At 44.6% G+C, this 16,295-nt stretch overlaps 1 protein-coding gene across 3 annotated transcripts in view; it reads right to left on the bottom strand.

The window, feature by feature from the left end:
• Window positions 1–5,688: 5,688 nt before the first annotated feature.
• The window catches only part of LOC118217949 (protein quaking), a 97,516-nt gene continuing 86,909 nt past the window's right edge, over window positions 5,689–16,295 (bottom strand). The window contains exons 7-8 of one of the 3 annotated variants that reach the window (XR_004763335.1): window positions 13,955–15,039; window positions 5,689–9,484 (exon numbers count right to left, since the gene is read on the bottom strand). Coding sequence is in view for 2 of the 3 variants with exons in the window: in XM_035400204.1 (XP_035256095.1) it covers window positions 15,685–15,788 (104 nt within the window). In the remaining variant the exon portion in view is untranslated. Of the gene's footprint in view, window positions 9,485–13,954; window positions 15,040–15,633; window positions 15,789–16,295 lie in introns of those variants that run through there. The other 2 variants (XM_035400205.1, XM_035400204.1) reach the window with 2 other exon arrangements.

Raw genomic sequence — 16,295 nt, forward strand, 5'->3', positions numbered from 1 at the left:
TCTTGTTTGAATAATAATTGTTCATTCTTCCTTTAAGGACTTATTTATACGCCACTCAAGCTTCAGGGCAAAACAATTAAACAAAAAGAAACTCGAATGCTCTAATTTGCACCTGATCCGCATTGTCATGCAGTTGAAAGGCGCGTGCCTTTGTGCCGATTCACGATAAAGATGTTTTTAAATGGGGTGAAAATTCTGAAAGTGCCAAAGGGTAAAACAATTTCGATAAGCAGGAACTAATTACTGAGTATTACAATAAAGCGCTGCCCATCGCCTCTAATTTCTCAAGTATTTACAATGCACAGGCTCTGCCTGAAAGACAAGGCTTTATAACTGCTTAAAAACAAATCCTCATCAATATCCACAAAGGATTATATTGTGCACCGTTGTTATAAAACAGCCAATCAATCAATTTATCTGCCAATCACGGGTGTTTTATTTCGGATCGCGCCCATTATTGCTGCAGAGTGCAATAAAAAACAATGTTTGTATAATGGTAATAAATACAAAAAAGTATACGTTTATTTACAGACAATACTGAAAGTGAAAGTACAAAATAACAAAATAACTAATTTTTAGCAATGAGAAGAAATTACTTCATATTAAATCCGAGAAAGGCTCAAACGTTAAACACTCAAGTGCGTAGGCTACAATGCTCTGATTACTACCACTGAGAGTTTGAAAATGGCAGATTTTATACAAGCTTGTATAAGCTGTACCACATCCCCTTTAGTGGCACTACAGGGATTGGGAAACAACATGTTTACGCTCGTTTTCGAACACGGCAAGGTGTGTTTTTTTCGACTGGCTCGTCGCAATGATGAAGGGTCTGCGCACTACGGCGACGATGGCGTCGTTAATCACTGCGCGCGCCTCGCGCGAGGACCTCCGCGCTCCAGTCCTGTCTTCTTTTTTTTAAACGTTACACCGCTGCCATTTCACAGTCTCTTATCCGTCCCTCCTCATTATGTCCAATGCGAACCGAATGCCAACCCTGGTCCCGGCGAGCCACGCAGTTTTTGTTCTCGCCTGAAAATTAGCCAAGAACCCCGGAGCCCAGGTGATGGGAGTTAACTGTGTAAATGGCTGCTTTAATTGATCCAGCAGACTCTGATGCTTTCCAGGATCAGGGATGTTCACCCCTAATCTACTAGTATAGAGTGGCGCTGTAGTCTAATGGTTAGAGAACTAAAGGTTGTCGGTTCAATTCCATGGTGGCATACTGCTGTTCTATTTTTGAACAAGGTAAGCAACCTGAACCGATTCCAGCTGTGTAAATGGTTGCTGTGCAAAAATGCAAAAGCGTCTGCTAAATACCTGTAATGTAATGAAATGTAATACTGCTTGGCATATGATGTCCTGTTAGTTGCCCCAAAAACTGACGTGCATGTGTCCCTGCCAACTGTACCTGTGTCCGTTTGGTTGTGTGCTTGTCATGTGTGCCACTTATCACAGCTTCTTGAGGTCTCCATCTGAAGTCTTTCTGGTATAGCTAAACATATCCATTAGTGCTTTAGTTCTGGGGTGAAACTGTAGCAGTTTCATCAATGTCTTCTTTCCACATCGTGCTCTATCAGCTGCACAGTTTGTCCCTGTGCAGAATAGTGGCCATGTAATATAATGTGAAATTTGTAAGGTTATTTTATTAGTTTTATTGTGATGGACATACAGCAGCAGTCTGGCTAGCAATTTGAGGAGTCGCTTTCGTTTTCAAAAAGTGTCGTTTTTCACTTGACACGTTTCACGCGGAACAGCGGGCTCTGGCAAAGATGAACTCCTTTATTTGCCCTGCTGCTAAAGTTCAGCAAATGTCACGCCAATAAAATTCGACCAGATTTCATTTATCAGTTTTTAAAAATTTTTCATAGTGGTCCCCGGAAAGGGAGTGGGCTCCTCTCCCAGCACCCCGCCCCGTCCCCCCCACCCCCCGCCCCCCGGGCTCCTGGCCGGCGGGCCCAGTTTGAAGCCCGTCCCACGGAAGCAGGGGCCCTGACGCCCCAGGCCCCCCCTCACCGCTGCAGGGGAGCACAGGGATGTCCCGGGGTAATGTTTGGACATGAAGGTCACTGCAGACCCAGCCCGTTGTTAAGGTGATCCGAGGGAGTGTTGACAAAACAGCCCCCCAGGACCCATCGAGCGGCTCCAGCCAGCTCCACTTTCACCCACTCTGCCCTTTCAGGGCATCCGCACCCCCCAGCCAGACCAATTATCCAGTCATTAGGGTGCCCCCCCCCCACCCCACACTGCATTATGTTACAGCATTAGGGAAGGGGGGGGGGGGGCGAGGGGGCGGGGCAGCTTATTGATAGGTTGAAGGGGACCCTGGCACTGGTAGTGGTGGTGGTGGTGGTGGTGGCAGAGGGGGTGGGGTTGGGGTGTAGAGGGGGGGTGGTTTAGAGACGGCAGTCTCACTGATGCCGGGAACATGATCTCACCCACGGCCCCTCGCATGCAAATTTGGGGAATGAGGGTATGAATATTTCATCTTGATTGATTGGTGCTTTCGGGAGGACTGGGCTTCCTAATGCGTCCAGCCTCTTTGAGAAACGGGACGGGACGGGGGGGGGGAGGAAAGGGGAGCGGTGGGGGCCTGCTAAACCACTCCCCACAGCGCTGGAGGGGCCCTGAGGGATACCGCTAGAGCAACTTACAGATCAGTCTGCGCACGAGGACCCGGAATATTTAGCCCTGGATGTGCCACCCCCCCCCCCCTCCAAACCTGCCCATTTTTCACTGCGTTTCCGTCGCCCGTCGAGGAGGCGGACCTGTGCCATTCCGCCCCCCTCTTACATGGTAGTAACTGTGGTGAAGTGGAGTGTGGGGGGTGGGGGGTGGGGAGTGGTGGGGGGTGGGGGGGAAGCAAGGTGAATGAAAGTTTCAGAGGCGAGGGAAGGGGGAAGGGAGAAGGGGGGGGGGGTGGGGAGTCACTTCCTGACAATCTCCAGTTTAGAGAAAGAAGGTTGCAATGAGCACTCGGTGTACGAGGAAGCAGAGCTGGCGCTTTCCTGCCACTGAGGCGGGGGGGGGGGGGGGGGGGGTGGACAGAGTGGTGGGGTGTGTGTGTGGGGGGGGGGGGTCTTACATGTGGGGGGCTTCCTGGGGCCCCAGCCTTCATTTGTCCTCGCCCAGGCTGGCAGCAGCCGCCGCTGAGATAAGAGCAGATAGCGATCCCACAGTCCCCCCTGATAACAGGCCCCTCAAATGTCAAATAACACAAAGGGCTCTATCGATTCGCTCCCTCCTCCCTTTCACCACCCCCCCAACCCCCCCCCCCCCCCACCTTCCCGCCGCTTCCTCTGTCTAACGGAAAACCGGCTGCTGATTGGCCTAATCTCCGCTCCCATCTGCAAGCCCCATTTTACACACCGTCCTTTTCTGTGTTTGCAGGGATGGGCTTTTATCAATATGTCTTATCGCGCCGGTACACCGGCGGTAATGGCCAAACAGCCCTGTTACCGTCGCTTGACTCACAATGCGGTTATCAGATCTCCTGTTGCCCGTAGGCCCACGTGTAATATACGTGTCCTGTGATTGCTTGTTGATGTTTAAAAAAAAAAATCTGTTATCCTCAGATCTTTGGCCTGGATTAAATGAACATTTGTCCTTACCTCTGAATCACAATTAAACACAAGTGCTGGCTTCAACAAATGGTTTAGTGATGTCAGCGAAAATGAATGCGATTGCTTGAGTTCAGGCCTTTGTTTCTGAACTCGTATCAAGTCAAAGATGTAAAAAAAAAAGAAGAAAAACCTTTCAATATTTCACTGTGCAATTATAGAAGATTGTTGTACATTTTGCACGCTATTTAATCTATGTTTATTCATGTGGCTTTTGGAGCTATTCTTGGATCCATATTAGCTAAATGAGGAATATTTATTTATTTGAAATTAATGAGGAAACATATACTGGTAACACTTTCTGTGAATGGTCTTGAGAGTTACAGTTAAAATGCCAAAGTTAAAAGTGACACATTTTTGGTTGTTTTGGCTCTGTACGCCAGCACCTTAGGATATGAATATGAAGTTAAGTGCAGACTGTTAGCTTTAATTTGAGGGTATTTACATCTATATCAGGGAATCTGTGCAGGAATTACAGCCCTTTATATACACAGCCCAACCCCCCCCCCCCCCCCCCCCCCCCCACCCGTTTTTAGGATGAGAAGTTATAACCCCTTCATAAGCAGGACATAGCAGCTTGTCCAGCTTAGCATGCTAATGTAAACAACCACCACAGATGCAGCAAGTGGCATTACCGTGACACACCAAGTAACACACACTAAATGCCAGCACTTTCACGGTTACTGGCATATGCAGTTATGAATGTTTATGTAGTGCTTATTAAGGTACTGAGTACTGCTTAACAAAGGGGTCAAACAGCCCTTAAGAAGGACCATTCACTGAAAGCTGTTGTTACCTCATTTTGCTTTGCAACTACGCAGGCCTTTATCCAACAGTTATGACTGAAATGATGCAAACAAATAGCAATTAAATATTCAGCAGTAATTTGTGTGCTGCTGCTATGACCACTAGTAATAATAATCATGGAAATCAACACAAGAACTAATTGTATGTATATTGTAGGTTTGTAGACCTCTTATTCACGTAATACATCAGAGGTTTGCGTTGAAGGTGGTGTGTGTGTGTGTGTGTGTGTGTGTGTGTGTGTGTGCGCGTGTGTGTGGGGTTTGGCAGGGTGTTGCACCCCTGATGACAGCCGGCGTTTCCCAGCTGAAGTATGGAAACCCCGTGTACGTTAAGCATAGCTGAATAACACCCATCTATTTTCTCCTTTATCTCTCATTAAGACTTCAGTGCTCTCAAAGACCAAGTGCAATCACTTTTTTTTTTTTTTTTGCTTTTGAAGTCTTCATTAAGTCACGAGATAGATGATGCTCACTTCAGATTAAAAAATGTAATTGTTAAATTAATAAAAATCGATGTCTGTCAGTTCTCAATGAGACGTCATTGATATACGCGAACGCTGGAGGTCACAGAATGTTTGTTCTGTATGGATAATCACTTCACAATCAGGTGTGATTTGCAGCCCACCAAACGCTCACACCCACACATCGATTGAAATGTAAATGGCCGCCTTAATTATGCAATAAACATGGTCTCCAAATGACAAATACCGAGTCTTCCTGTAGTGAGGCAGGTCAAGAACATTGTTGCTTTCGGGGTGAAGAAAAAAAAAACTCAGTAAAACCTCAGTGGAATAAAGCAGTCTTTTTGATTTCATCTTAGCAACCTATAAAAAACCTAGCGACCCCCCCCCCCCCCCCGCCCCCCCACACACACAGACACACATACGCACACACACACACACACACACATGCACGCACACAAATGCACAAATAGAGCACGCGCTATGGCCTCTGAAAGTTCCCCTTCAATTTCATTAAATTTACATAAAACTCCACTGAAGGGTTTGAGTTCATGAAAATAACAGAGAGAGAGAGAGAGAGAGAGCAAAGGGGGGTGGAGAGCGCTGTAGTACATTTGAGAGAGCGCTGATGTTAGTTTGACCCATTATCATTAATGTTTCAGTATCGCGCCGCGGTACGAGGCGTTACTGTCGGTAAAACTTAAAACATTAACCTTTCCTTCGTTTTGGGTTTTCCGAGCCGATGGCTGGAGCAGCCTCTCGAAACCCCGCTGTTAATGAAAACAGACTTTCGTCCACTGTTAGTACATTTGTATAGTCATATTTATTAAAATAATACTATCGGTTAATAAGAACACTTTACAACAAAAAGACGCAAAATGCAAGCAACGTAAAAATAAAAAACGAAACAAAAATAAAATTCAAAGGAAGTATTTCAGTAAAATATTCATGATGATAAGGCTCCATGTGGAGTGTTCCAGGTCTGTACCATAAAGCAAATCAAATGCCTTTTAAAAGAACCTTCACATTTGCACTTGAGTTGGATTTATTTTTCTTTTTTGTGAATATATTTTGTTTTCTTCTTTGTTTGTGTTCAAATTTGGAAATAATGTAATTTCAGTGTTTTCAATAACGTATAAAATAAGATAGAAAAATACATTATAAACTTGTAACACTTGCTGTAAATACATACAGGTACATGTCATTTTCTTGTAGGCAATAAGTTGGACCAGGTAAATACAAAGCATCAGTTGAGTGGTGTAACAGAATGACTCTGTACTTATGGGTGAGATATGTCAGACATACGAGGATACAACTGCTTTGCACACACTGACATTAACGTCAACAAAAATCTGAAATGATGTTGTCAAAAAAGGCTTCTTTCAATAAAACAATATTATAACAAAATGCTAATCAGGGGTGAGATTGTAAAGAAGTAAAGCTTATTGGATATAAAAATCTCACCTCCAAATTAATCTATTCTACCTTGCCAATACCATGTAGTCTTTGCATTTGATATTTTCTCCAGACACTTCAAGGTTTTCCCCCAATAAAACTTGCAATCTTGTAATCTCCTTAATAGTTTCCTCATAATTAATCCAAAGACATTGACATTTCTGTCTATCGGTTCATGTGATAATAACTATAAGAATAATAATAATAATAATAATAATAATAATAATAATAATAATAATAATAATAATAATAATGGCACTGCATAATCATAACTAAATGAAAAACCATAAGATTACAACCTCTCTCCTAACGGGAAGACAAGTTCATGATGCAGAGACTCAGCACATACGGTGGAGGAGACGGATGTGTTGCATAGTAAATAAAGAGGGGGCAGGATAGAGCTCAATCCAGGGTGTAAAAGGGGGGAACAGAGTGTACCTAGTAGTCCTAAATGTGGAGGTGCAGGGTCCCAGGCTCCAGACACTGGTGTTAAAGTTGAACCCGATGTTTATGTTCCCTTTCCCCCACCGACAATCTCGGCTGTGCACTCACACACACGATTAACTGGAGTGACATTTCACCGCCGACAGTGTCAGTGGTTGTTGTTGTTGTAGTTGTCGGTGGTGAAATATCAGTCCTGTTAATCGTGTGTGTGTGAGTGTGTGTGTGTGTGTGTGTGTGTGTGTGAGTGTGAGCGCACGCCCGCGGTGTCTAACACCCCCAGGGCTGCTCAGTGAAGCCGCTCCCTGGCCCTGCACCGCGGCTGGGACGGCTCGGCAGTCCGGCTGTTCTCTACGCGAGGCTGTTCAGGACCTCTAGGCTGTTCTGGGCCTCTAGGCTGTTCTCTACGCAAGGCTGTTCTGGGCCTCTAGGCTGTTCTCTAAGCGAGGCTGCTCCAGACCTCTAGGCTGCTCCAGGCCTGTAGGCTGTTCTGAGCCGCGACCCTGCTCCACGCCCAGCGCCTCCATGTCGTCGCCGGTCTGGCGGGATCGCGCTACGCCGCTCTTGCAAAACGCAAAAAAAAAAAAAACCCCAACGGTGTCGCTACAGTGGCTGGGGAACAGACGTGCTTCTTAAAAAATTCCTGTCCGAGACCTTGCAAATCAAGATCTGGTCTCACTGGTAATATATATATATAGAGTTATAATATAGTGTCACAAATGTAGTGTCAGTGCTGCCCAAGGCATTATAACATAGACTTTAATAGAGGGTCAGTGGTGGCCTGGGCCTGATGATACAGACTCAAATTGAGTGTCAGTGCTGCCCAAGGCAACATAATATAGACTTTAATGGTCCAAATCCAAATCCGATCCGATTGGATTGGATAATATAGACTTTAATGGTCCGATTGGATTGGATAATATAGACTTTAATGGTGTGTCAGTGGTGACCTGGCTTTGATAATAAAGATTCAAATTGGGTGTCAGTGGTGGCCTGGGACTTTGAGGACAGATTCCTTTGGGTGCCAGTGGCACTGCGTCCTCGGTCTATACAAGCCTGGAAGTGTCAGTGGTTCTCTGGATCAAAAACAACACTCTGACTGTCAGTCTTCCCTTTTACTGGGGTGTCAGTGGTCCACTGGCGCGCTGGGCTTCCAGAAACAGGCATCTAATTTATTCGGAAACAGCAACAGCAAGACTGAGTCAGGCTGGAGCCTGAGGAGGCTCATTCTCATTGCTTCACACGGAGAGGGCCAGAGACAGCGTGTACATGGCCCTGGTATGCAGTAAGAACGGACTGATGAGACATTCACATTTGATGACCGTGAGGAAAATAAGGCACTTTCATTTCCTTTTCATTTTTAAATGCTTAACAAAAAAAAGAAAAGAAAAAAAAAAGGGAAAAGGGAAAACAGAAAAAGGCTGTTTTGGTCTTTAATACCTCTCTTTCCACGGAACGAAAACGGTTTGTTTTCACGAAATAAAGGGTTTCTTTGTTCGGCGTCTTCTTCACCACACTTGAAAGTATAAAATACTAAATTTTGGAAAAATATATTTTCTCTTCACCAGCACCCTTTTGTAGTAAAAGTATTTACCTTTTTTATGTTAGTGTTTTTTTTTTTTTTTTTCGTTTGTTTGTTTTGTATATACACTTATGTACAATTTCAATACACGTGTACAGCAGATAGGCAGGCATGGCTTTTACATCCTTAAAGAAATGTCTTTACAAGGAAGTGGTCTTTAAAAAATAGTTGCTGAGTAATGGGACTCATGATGCATGTACCTTTGCTGTCACTCAGTGTCCTAAGCCCCTCCCCCCCAAACCAGCCCCGCCCACTACATCTTTACTCCGCCCCTTCCTACCTGGCTATTCTCTACCCAGCCCTCTTCACCCAAGCCCAACCCCATTCTAATCACCACTAGGTTTCAGATAATTGAAGAACCCCAGAAATGTTTTTTTTGATTCCCCTGTCTAGATTGCTGATTTTAATAATATGCATTTTTAAAATTCTAATGACAAATTCTTTAAAAAATTTAAAAAAAAAAAAGATAAAGTGGATTATCTTTCGCCACAGATGGAACAAAAGACTGCAAGGTTCATGCATGAGAGCTCATCACTACAGAATACATTCAGGACCGATTCGTTTACCATGATCAGAGGTCTCCTGGCGACGCTGTTACCGTGGCAGCCAATGGCGGGAGACGGCTGCCGACTGCTATCCCGCCGCATTGCTTTTCACATGTTCCTCCTCTTCCTCCTTCTTCCTCACAGAGCGGTGGAGAAAGGGGAGGGGGGGGGGCGGAGCCAGAGTGGCTTGGTGTGATTGGTGATTGGTAAGGGGAGGGGGCGTGGCCTTGGCTGGGTCGTGGCATGGTCGGGTGGCGAATCAGACCTTATTGCTTTTTCAACTTTTCAGTGCAGGTCTGGAATCACGGTGGGGGCAAGCCGGAGGTGGTAGAGCCGTGTGTGTGTGTGTGGGGGGTGGGGGGGGGCGGCGGCACTGTCAGGTCTCGCTGTGTGGATTTGTTAGGTGAAAACCTCGACCCCTTGGCTCACCGCGAACGAGACAGACAACAAGCGAAGGCCTTCCTTCTTTTCTCTTTTGCTTTTACCAGTGAACTGATCAGCAGGCAGGCAATGGTCAGGTCATCATTGGGTGAAGAGTTCAGAGGTCAGAGGGTCATAGGTTAGTTGCCGGTGGCGGCTGGGTGGTTAGGAAACAAAAATAAATAAAAAAAGAGAGAAACAAAAGGGGAAAAAAGAAAAAGATAGAGAGGAGATTAGTTTCAGCTAGGGACAGCTGGATGACAACATGACAAGCTAATCACAGCTAAGAATTCTGCCAAGGCTGATTTACATAATCTATACAATTCAGTGAAATCATGAGGAATTCATGATTTCACGCATGACAGAGAGCTGACTCCCACGTTGAATGTTAAAAAAGAGAGGAAGTAAAACCAATTTAGAAATAAAACAAAGCAACTAGGATAATATGGCTAATGGTTAGTAGCAGTCATGTCAATGGAAGGAATCTGAACAGAGAAAAGATCGAATGAAGGTAAAAATAGTTTTTGAGGACAGTGAGCGTAGTTATGATTCTCTGACTGCTATTAAGCATTAGAGCTCAGTACAGCTGCAAGCAGGAAAGCGGCTAGTAATGATGGATGTGAATATTAATGTTTCGCAGTTAAAAAGAAGTGCATTTAGGAGACACGAGAAAATTCAAGAAGACACCATCAACAGGGAGAAAGAAAAAATAACTTATGGGCCAAACAACTGTTTTTCTTTTTTTTTTTTTACTCAATAAAATTTTATTGCCTTTCAAGATAATTTTTTTTTTGTTTCTATTTACAACAACATGAAAATCTGGGCCTCATGGTACAAAGCAACTCTACATGGTGCGTCTCTAGAGCAGTATGGGACAAGGAGCTATGAGCTGCGCCAAAGCCATCACTTCAGCCAAACCCCCAGCTTTTGGAAACTATCCACAATTTTACAGGACACATCATATAAAATGCACTTGCATATAAACACTGAAAAGTCCTGTCATTTGTATAAAGCCCTAAAGTATATCCAAAAATATAGGAAATTTCTAAATGGTGCTATAATGTTGCTATAATGCATATTTGTCTTTCTAACAAATAGCCCTCTAGAATATCATTGCTATTTCTTTGCAAATACAATAAAATCTGACATTTCATATACATTCCTGCTTTATAGTTTTTTAATATATATATTTATATACTTTTTTTTTTTTTTAAAAGAAGCCACCGGTAAATACTATTTTCTTTGCAACAACAAAAAAATAAACAGAAGCTTACAGTAGAACATAAAAAAAGTTCTCAAGTGGAAAAATTTCTTTAACGTATTCATTCTCTGGTCTTAACTCATGACATTGACTCTGTCGACTTCACAGTGGACAGATTAAGACTCTGCAGCTTAAATCATATATTTTACTTATTTTCTTCTGAGGTTTGTCGTAGTTTTCATTTAAACATATACTGCCTTTTGCCTGTCCGAGGCAAACTGAGATGACATAGTAATTCTTTTTTTTTTTTTTCGTTTGTAGTTTGTTCAGTGCAAAATCAGATTTGTGCCATTTCTCTTTTCAAATGAATTGAAACTCGTCAGGTGTGCACACAAACCCAGAGAGAGAGAGAGAGAGTGTCTGTCTGCTTGACCAGATTGCCGGGTCTGTGATGGTGCAAAGCGGGGTGGCGCTCGTTCCAAAACCCTTAAATATCAGCTCTTCGTAAGACGAATATAAACGCTGTTCCCGTTTATACGACAGTTCCCACGAAAGACTCGTCAGAGAGCGTGCCCCCCATGAAAGGGGAACTCAACTCGTCCGACTCGTCATCTGTCCTTCACAGCGGAGCTGCCGTAGCAGTTTGCGTGAACTCGAGCTTCTGAGACCTTCTAAGCCAATCAGAAACGTTCTTTTCTCGGTGGAAGTGATTTGGTAGCCATTTTACAGACGTGTCGCCAATGTGGCTGGCAAAGAGACACACCCCTCGCACCCCCAGCTCACACCCGCGACCCCGCCCTCTCGGCCATCGGTCAGAGGCAGCTCGTCACACACAGGTTTGACAGTTGTGCAAATTTCACATGTTTGTTTTTTTTTTAAATTAATTAATCTTGTCAGTTTTATATTTTTGTCTGTTTTGTTACTGGAGCCAAACTTAGTTTTTTTTTTTTTTTTCCGTTATGTATTAAGTAATACAGAGCTAAATATCACTTGGCACAAATTCACCATCTGTCGGGCAGTCGTATTAAAACCTTCATTAATTCATATTTAGGAAGTATTTTTTTGTGTGTGTGTGTTTATGTTTTGGCACGGTCGTGTTACTCTTTATGTGAATTAGGTGAAAAAAGTCATTTTGAAAGAGGAGTATTTCAGAGGAAGGGTTCTCTGTGTTTGCACAGACACTGTTGTAATGCCAACACACCAGTTCCCTTAGACCCACTTTTTATGCATATTAACACACAAAAAAATATTTAGGCTTGCTGACACGTTAAAAATGTTAGCTTAAAATCAATGGCCACGTCAAGCTGTCAGTGCAGGCCGCCATTTTGAAAAAAATCGTTTCGTTGAATGTAAAGTGCAACAAAAATAAATTACCTCCTTAAATTCAAATACTTATTTCAAGTAGAAAAGAAAACGCATTGGTCCACATCGTTTGCGTGAAGGAGTGAAGCGGTACGTCCGACACGGAGCGGGCTGCGGCGTACATCGTGTGGTGAAGGCTCTTCTGTGGTGAAAGGCTGGAATCGTCTGACAGCTGCGTATAAAACTCGGGCGTTTGTAAGTTTTTTTTTTTTGTTTGTTTTTTTTTTTTTTTTTTTTTTGTCCATGATGAAATCTGATGAGGTGTTTTACGGTTACCTGCCAGCAGTCCTAAATATTTCAGCCCTGGGCAAAGAGGACTGTGGGACAGGAGGCGAGTGATGTGTATGCAGATTCTCCCTTCAGCTCTGTCTGAGGTGAATTCAGAGCTATGGCCATTTCGCCCTAACCATTGCTCCAATAAATAATGCTTTTGCATTTTATTTATTATCTAATTTCAAAATATGTTTTATCAATATGTTTTATATGGTATCTGAGTGATCACACAGAAAAAAAAAACTGTTGGAAAAATCCAACATACACATGGAACTCTAGAAGCACAATCAGAGCTGTGTTTAGCAGCTGCATAACAGTTGGGTCTAAGGGTAAAGTATGGGTATGGCATTAGGGGACAAAATGTGTGTGTGTGTATATGTGTGTGTGTGTGGGGGCATGTGCATGCTTGCCCTGTCTGTACGTTTGTGTTAAACTATGTATTTACCTGCGTTACCTGCATCTGTGAGTGTGCGTGTTTGAGATGCGTGCAAATGTGGGAGAGGGTGTGTGTGTGTGTGTGTGAGAGAGACAGAGAGAAAGAGTGAATGAGAGAGAGAGAGAGAGCAGGTGTGTATTATGCACTGTGGCACACAAGAACAAATCCTCCTTTTTGTTGTTTCCTTTTCAAAGAGACTTTTTCATAAGAAAGAACAATAACTTCATACAGACAGCCCTAACCGTAGGGTAATATCACGAAAGAAAACCTTCCGTTCATTGCGATCAACGTGGCAAAGTAAGACTAGTTTATGTGTGTTGGTCGCTATTGGGCACAGTAAAGGGAATACTAGATCCTTTAGTTGGTCTCTGAATCAGAATGTATTTGAAGTGTGTGTTGGTCTGTGTTAGCTTCCCCATCTGCAGGGACCATCCTTAAACCAGTCCGCACTGTGTGAGAGAATCTAAGGAGGTCACGGCGAGGAACAGAAAATTAAAACTGCCGTTTTAGTTAAACGATTAAACTCACTTGATTTTGTCTCGTAACCAAAAAGTTTGTCTTTAAACAAGACAGAGATGCAACTGAAGAAAAAATTCTGTCCATCATATCCAGGAGATACTGAGATATGGCAAATACGATCATCTGAACTTTATGTAAACTTGAGTGCGTATCTCAAAATTCTAAATTCTAAGTTATATTAAGGTCATTTGTGTAAACAAATGAATACAAATGGACAGACTTGATTTCTCTTAATTTATAGATCAGGAAGCTGAAGATTTAGCTAAGTGCGCTGAAAAATTGTAACTTTTTTAAGCCTTGCGGAGGGGTGGGGGGCAGGCAATTAAAAAACAGTACATTGGGGGGGGGGGGGGGGGGGGGGGGGGGGGGGGGGGGGGGGGGGGGGGGGGGAGTCCATTATTTGTCATCAACAGTATGCCAAGAGTCACACAGTCGTCAAAATAATGGAGTGGCAATAAGCAGTCCATTCCGTGTGAAATCCAGGATTTGTGCGCAGACGTATATCTAAATGACAGAGTCCTTAGATACTGTGTGGTGGTCACCATCTAGCCAACTCTTTTTGTGTGTCCCTCCCCCACCCGGCTATGTGAATGGACTGAACCGTTTTGATCTTCGTATCCTGGGAAACGAAGGAGCCGCAATCTCCACGCGGGGGGGTGGGTGTCACCAGCGTAACATAGCGAGCTGCACGGTTTCAACGTTTCAACTATTGAGCTACCCCCGTGCACACACGCGTGTCTGTGTGTGTGTGTGCGTGTGTGTGTGTGTGTGTGTGTGTGTGTGCCGCAGGGACCAAAAACACTGGTAATGAAGGGAAAGACTGGGGCTAAACTAACCTCTGTCTGCGGTCACTATCCTTTGGTAAGGATGAACCCGCAAATCATGCCTTCGAACCTTAGTGGCCACTGCACCTGCTCAAATTGCAACATTACCAAAACAAAGTTAGAGCATTCTACACAAATCTTCACAACAACAGCAGGTATCTTGTACAGTATATCTGTGTGTATATATATACATATATATGTATATATGTATATATATATATATATATATATATATATATGACCAAACACATCTAACAAATTATGCAAATAAGAAAAGAAAAACAAAATACAAGTTAAGGCACAATTGAAGGTTTTCTTAAAAAAAAAAACAATAAAAAAAACAAAAAAAAAAAAAACAGTATGTCTAATAGTCATTTCTAAGATGGCTGCCGTCGCCTCTAAGGAGCCGCCATTAACCAGGTGGGTCCGCAGTGGCGGGACCCCTCCGTACAGTACCGCTGGCGTCACACACACGAGCGCGCGCTGGCTTTACTAGTCACGTAAGTCAGTCTGCCGCAGGGACAGCCGGCGCGTTAAATATAATACTGATCACGCTCTCTGGAGCAGGCTCAGACACGAGAGAGAGAGAGAGAGAGAGCTAGAGAGAGCTTCAGGCACGTCCGCAGTAGTAAAATCTGAGATTTTTTAAATATATATATATATATATATATATATTCATATATATATTTTTTTTTTTAATAAACAATAAGTAGTAGAAAAAAATCGCAATGAATTATGTGATTAGTAAAGCGAGACAAATATTATATGGGGTTTCCCAGAACGTAGCAGTCAGTGAAACAGTCTCGGGGGGGGGGGGGGGGGGGGGGGTGTACGCATTGCAAGCGCACAGTGACTGGGGGGTTGGCGTAAAAAGACCAGCGTCTCCCGGGTGGGCACTGCCACTGTAAGCGCCGGCAGCGTAAGGAGGCTGTCTGACTGACTGCTAGGCCAAGCGCGTGTGTTTTTTTTTTTTTTTCTTTTTCGTTTGTTTATTTACTCAAGGCAGCCGTGAGACAAAGCACTGCGTTAACGCTCGGATGAGGTTCTCAGTAAGACCGTTCTTGAACGCTTTTAGCCTTTCATGGGGAAAGCCACACCTAAAGGATGAAGGAAGGGAATGTGAATTAGTGCCCTGGAGTCTCTCTCCTCTGAGAAGCAACACAACACTGTCCCCCGCCTCTACCCCGCCCCTGACCTTTGACCCCTGGCGCCCCCCCCCCCCTTCACTGCACTCTCCGTCAGTCCTCAGGTGACCCCACTGACCCCCTCATCGTCCTCATGTTACCCCAAGTCTCACCCCCCCCCCCCCACCCCCACCTCCCCACAATAAGGTCCCATCCTTTGGGGATCCCCCCCCCCTGCCCCCCCCCCCCCAGGAGGATTTGCAGTAATGTCGGGGGGGGGGGGGGGCGGGTTTAGTGCCTCTTCCTCCTTCCTCCACCCCCTTTTTTTTTTCGATATTGTATACACACAAGCAATGAAAAAAAAAACACAACAACAACAAAAAAAACAAAACCAACAATGACACAATCCACTTCAAAAAAAGGCCTGTGGACAATACAGGGAAGTGCTCTCTGTTCAGCTTGTTTGTTTCTTGGGTTAAGCTGGCCTTTCCTCGGCCGTTCCTACACACAAAGGGGTGGGGGGGGGTGGAGGGGTGGGGGGGGTTGTGCAGAGAGGGATGGGGGATGGGGGGACGGGGACGAGGGGAAGGGGGGGGCATCTGGTTCTTTTCGGGTTCTTTAAAAGGGAGCCCTGGACAAGGGGTCTCCTCGCTGTGCAGTGATGGGAAAGTGACAGGTATGGAACCCGAAGTACAAGGACAGGTCTTCGTTCTTTGAGGACGCTGCATAGGTTACACAAGAAGAGAGAAAAAGTGAAATCTTCGCTCAGCACCGTGGCTCCATGCCCCCACCCTCTCAGAGTATCCCCGCCCCCCCCCCCCCCCCCCTTTTAAAAAAAAAATAGAAATGCAGATGGAGTCCTCAAATCTCAAATCCTCAGTCTCGCCTCGCTGGCTCGACAAAGGCACACACACGTGATCTAGAGCCGAGGAAGAAGAGGAGCCTTCGCCGTACCTCTGATGAGTTTTTGTTCGTGAAAAGCGCTCCAGTCTTTCCAGCAAAGATATTTTTATCCCAATTTTTGACGGGTTGCAACGAGCCAAAAAGCCGTTTGGGGCAGGAGGAGGAGGAGGAGCAGGAGGAGCAGGAGGAGGAGCGGGAGGTCTTTTCGGTTTAAATTCTGTTAATTTACATAAACACTTAACTGCCGTTTCATTTATGCAAACAGTTCTTAATTGCGGGCTCCCCCCCCCGCCCCCCCCCCCCCCCCCCCCCCCCCCCTTTCCGTT

The sequence above is a fragment of the Anguilla anguilla genome, chromosome 18, assembly GCF_013347855.1.
Source record: "Anguilla anguilla isolate fAngAng1 chromosome 18, fAngAng1.pri, whole genome shotgun sequence".
Taxonomy (NCBI): domain Eukaryota; kingdom Metazoa; phylum Chordata; class Actinopteri; order Anguilliformes; family Anguillidae; genus Anguilla; species Anguilla anguilla.